This window comes from Quercus lobata, chromosome 5 (assembly GCF_001633185.2).
Source record: "Quercus lobata isolate SW786 chromosome 5, ValleyOak3.0 Primary Assembly, whole genome shotgun sequence".
Taxonomy (NCBI): Eukaryota; Viridiplantae; Streptophyta; class Magnoliopsida; order Fagales; family Fagaceae; genus Quercus; species Quercus lobata.
The window spans coordinates 62,936,854-62,941,985 of NC_044908.1; the positions used below are offsets into that span (position 1 = coordinate 62,936,854).

At 32.9% G+C, this 5,132-nt stretch overlaps 1 protein-coding gene across 1 annotated transcript; it reads left to right on the plus strand.

The window, feature by feature from the left end:
• Nucleotides 1-3,160: 3,160 nt before the first annotated feature.
• LOC115989585 (probable aspartyl protease At4g16563) lies at nt 3,161-4,597 on the plus strand. The gene has a single exon (XM_031113339.1). The coding sequence runs from the start codon at nt 3,188-3,190 to the stop codon at nt 4,595-4,597; it is 1,410 nt and encodes a 469-aa protein (XP_030969199.1). The 5' UTR covers nt 3,161-3,187.
• The last annotated feature ends 535 nt before the right edge of the window (nt 4,598-5,132 follow it).

Here is a 5,132-nt window from a genome sequence, read left to right on the forward strand (position 1 = left end):
CGACAGGTTCCAGTATATGTTGCAGATGATCTGTTCGAAACTTCAAATGGGGGACCTCAATTACCAAGTTAACACCAGCAATACACTTTCTTTTTCTTTTCTTTTCTTTTTTTGGAATTAAAGATTTGAAGGGAAGTTTGGCTTATCGGAAGGGGTAGGAATGCCGCTGTCTACTCTAAATCTTTTGGAGACATATTATTTTGATGATATATAAAACTTCTCTTGCAATTATCTTAATGGTATGGTGTTAACTCCAGCCAATTCTAAATATTAACCAAAGGTGTGCAAGGAATCCGCTAAAACTGACTTAATCCAACCTAACCTAACAGATTAGGTCAGTTTTTAAAGGTTAGTGGGTTAGGTTGGGTTATGCAAATTTTTTTAACAATGGTCGTGTTAGGCTTGAGTTATAAGATTCACAAATCCGCATAACTTGATCGGACTCATCTATATTTAATATATCTATTTAAAATTTTATATACTTATATATATTATACAATTTTTTTATTTACTTTTTTGCCCCTCGTCATAAATGAAACCCTAAATTCTCCTCGTATAGTTTGTGTTTGTTTGGTTTTATGCTCATGATTATTTAGTTAAAGATTTGTTCTTATTTGTAGTGGTATTGTTCTAATGTTCAATTTAATAATAATAATAGTAATTTAAAAAAAAATTGTCCAACCCAACCTAACCTGATCCACGTGGGTTGGGTTGACTCCTGTGATGGGTTGGGTTGGACTTTTTTTTAACCCACCATGATAGATTAGGTTAAAAAAACTTATTAATCCAACCCAACCTAATCCATGCATACTCCTATTATTATCTTCTATAGATTCTCTTTTACTCGGTGGTGACCCTTAACTAAACCTAGGTGCTGAATTCTAAGTTTTGTATTGTGGTTTTCCTATTTTTGGTTATTATTATTATTACTACTACTATTATTATTATTTTGCACTACATGGTTATAGTTTGTCTTGCATCATTTTCATCCAAAATTTTACAAATTCTTATTGATTAATCAGTGTTATTGATTTTTTTAGTCTATTGATAGGTAAGATTGCTTCATGGAGGTTGCTTCATATTGTCTTTAAAATGGTGAGGGTGTACGTATTATTTCTTTTCTTTTCTTTTCTTTTTTGACAAACTTATCGTAATTATTTTTGTAAAAAGAAGTTTTTCAAAGTTAAAATTGATAAAATATTACCTAAAATCAATTATGTCACAAGAACATTAAATGGATTACTCATATTATCATTTAAAAACTAGATGTTAATAAAAACTAAATGTAATAAAATAAATAAGAAGTATTTATTTTAAATAAAAAAAATTAAATGGATAAAAAAAATCCCACTTAAAATTGTAAATTTGTTATTGGCTCTAGTCATAATAAAAGTTACAAAATACCAAAATGTCATAAAACTTGTAGTTGAGAGTTACGAATTGATTCAACAACTGGTTTTTAAAGAGATTCTTTGTAGATTTTCCTTTCATTTGTGAATTCGAGACCATGAATTTTCTTCTTTTTATTTTATTTTATTTTATTTTTTTTGCTTATTTTGAGTATCTTTGCAAACGTCTCTAATTGATTTCCAGCCTTAAAACAAGGTTTTCAAACTCAGATCAGACCAAATAATCTAACCATGTTTTGGGTTAACTGTGAACCGGTCATGAGAACAGTCAAGTTGAGAGTTATTATTTCATTCTTCATATTTCATCGTTCTTCTACAAATTATTATTTTTTAGATATAGAATATTAGTACTTATTATTTTAATGAATTTAATTAAAAGTTAGCTGAGACCAACAGTTAAACACACATCCCTTTATGGACATTCACTCAAGAGTGGAATAAAGCTTAAACTATCCTTTTCTTAATCATTTAAACTTTAGAACTCAGTTTTATATGCGCTTCTTAATGTAAGATTAGAATTATAATCTAGTTTTAGCATTTCTACTCAATAATTCGATAATTACAATAGATTTAAACCCTAAATTTCTTCTTTAGGAATACCAAAAAGTAACATATAAGTTACAAACTCTTAGCATAATCTAGCTTTAACCTATCAACTCTTTAAAAACGCTACAATATAAGTTCTTTTAGGACTATAATTTTTGGGTCATAATTTTAATGTGGTAGACTATAAATAATTATTTATCACTTTTATATGAATCCATTATTTTTTCTTATCATTCATACTCAACTTCATAAGGATTGTAGTAAAAATTATGGCTAAAGAATTGTGTCCATAAATTTTCTCCTACGAGATGGGCTCTGGACCGCTAGCACATGGAAGTTTTTTTTTTTTTTTTTTTTTTTTTTTTTTTTTTTTGGGTATCACATGGAATATACTTTGTTCAAGTAATTAAATTTAAAACTTAAAAAGGAATATATATATATATATATATATATATCCAAACCTTAATTACACGTAATTAGTAGGTGGCCTCCACCATCTCTGACACAGTTGTACTTGGGTGTATTTTTGAGTCAATATTCCATTAATTACATCCATACAACAAAAACATATGCGATCCTCTTCACTCTGAATGTATTCATCCATAAAAAAGATCGGATTTCACGTGCTCTTTATTTTATAGGCTTTCAAGTGATCTCCGATCTTTTTTTAGGCACTTATGTTTTTTCATACAGTTAGCGAACACCTCATGCCAGTATTGCTGTTTAGGGTTAAGACATGTATTTAAACAAAAATTTTCAGTTTTTAAATAATATTTTATGTATTTATATACATTTTTTCATCTATATTATTTTCAAAAAATACAAATAACATTACTAGAATAACACTAGTAAATGGACTCTTAATTTATCCTTCTCTTTTTTGAAAGTTCCATGTTTTTTTTTTTCCTCGAGTTAACATAGGCACACATTTTATATACACTCATGTCATACTAAGAATTTTTTTTTTTTTTTTTGGGAAAGGCATACTCAGACCATTAATCCTCTTCTTTCTCATCCATGCATGAGACATCTGTTACTCAATTTTATCGTATCACAAACCCTAATTCTTCAGATTGTAAATTAACCAGATCAGCGCAAATTCTTTCTATAAATACTTAGTACTAACAAACGCTATTCATCTCAACATACCTAAACGCAAAGCAAAGGCCATAATGGCAGCACATTTTATCACAATTGCCACCTTTCTCCTCTTCATTCTACTCACAGCTTCCATGTTTAATTTCAACCAAACTCTAGCAAAAGAGAGAAACCATAACCCAATGGTCCTTGGTATGGCTCAGTATTCTAGGAATTCCCTTCCTCCAATACCACGAGCCTCTAGGATTAGGAATTCATCAAAGAAACCTTCTGAAATTTTAGACATGATGGAACCATTGAGGGAGATTACAAATGGGTATTTAATCTCTCTTAATTTGGGGTCACCTCCACAAGTCATTCAAGTATACATGGATACTGGGAGTGACCTCACTTGGGTTCCTTGTGGGAATGTATCTTTTGATTGTATTGAGTGTGATGAATATAGGAACAATAAGTTGACTATTGCAGCTTTCTCTCCATCTTTTTCTTCTTCATCTTCTAGGGACCTTTGTGGTAGCTCCTTTTGCAATGACATCCATAGCTCTGATAGTGACTATGACACATGTACTATGGCTGGATGCTCATTGGCTACCCTTCTCAAATCCACATGTCCTAGACCATGCCCTTTATTTGCTTATACCTATGGGGCTGGTCGGGTTGTCACTGGGGCACTAACTAGGGATACACTTATGGTTCATGGAAATAGCCCTAGTGCCACTAGGGAAATTCCAAAGTTTTGTTTTGGGTGTGTTGGGTCCACATATAAAGAACCCATTGGTATTGCAGGGTTTGGTAGAGGTACACTTTCTTTGCCTTCACAACTAGGGTTCCTAAAAATAGGCTTCTCTCATTGCTTTTTGTCCTTCAAGTTTGCAAATAACCCAAATATATCCAGCCCATTGGTTGTAGGAGATGTTGCTATATCTTCTAAAGACAATTTGCAATTCACACCAATGTTGAGGAGTCCCATTTATCCCAATCTCTACTGTATTGGTCTAGAGGCCATAACCATTGGCAATGTTGTCAGTGCAATCAAAGTGCCCTTAAACTTAAGGGAGTTTGATTCACGAGGTAATGGGGCTATGATGATGGATTCGGGAACCACTTATACTCACCTTCCTGAGCCATTGTATTCACAAATTCTTTCATCTCTCCAGTCAGCCATAACCTATCCTAGAGCCAAGGATGTAGAGATGAGATCAGGATTTGATCTTTGTTATAAAGTCCCATGCAAAAATAATAATACCTTTATCGATGATCTTCCTCTAATAACTTTCCATTTCCTAAACAATGTGAGCCTTACTTTGCCTCAAGGAAATCACTTCTATGCCATGGGAGCCCCTAGTGAGTCCACGGTGGTGAAGTGCCTATTGTTCCAAAGCATGGATAACGAGGATGATAATATTTACGGCCCAGCTGGAGTATTTGGGAGCTTCCAACAGCAAAATGTAGAGGTTGTGTATGACTTGGAGCATGAGAGAGTTGGCTTTCAACCCAGGGACTGTGCTGTAGCAGCGGCTGCTCAAGGACTGCACAACATGTAGTTAATGGTGGTTCTCTTTTTGCTGAAGTTAATGGTGGTTCTTCTTATGTATTCGTGCTTTTCAACGGGAACAATGAGGCATGGCAGTTTTCCTAGGCATTATTGATTTGATTGTCTTTTCACTACTTTTCTTTCCTTGTTTGATGATGATTTAAGTACTTTTGATTCGTTGTACGGCTTTTATTGATCAAGAAATGAGTTTGATATATTCTTGTTGGTTGGCAACAAAGAACAAAATTGAACTGGTCCAACATTAATTAAAAGCTATATTTTTATTTTCTGTCATTAATCGGTGAAATGGGATTCCCATATGGGCATGCACTGACGCACGTTGCACCGAATCACCGATGGATATGCCTTATTATCATGTTGCAGTCATGGAAATGCATGTGGTGATCACATCATAATATAATACATCCTCATGTATTTTATTCTACATTTCCATGTTGAAAGGAATTGTTTGCTTCATGATTGTAAAGAACTCACACTCACACTCACACACACAGAAAAGAAAAGAATACAAAGAGAAGAACTTT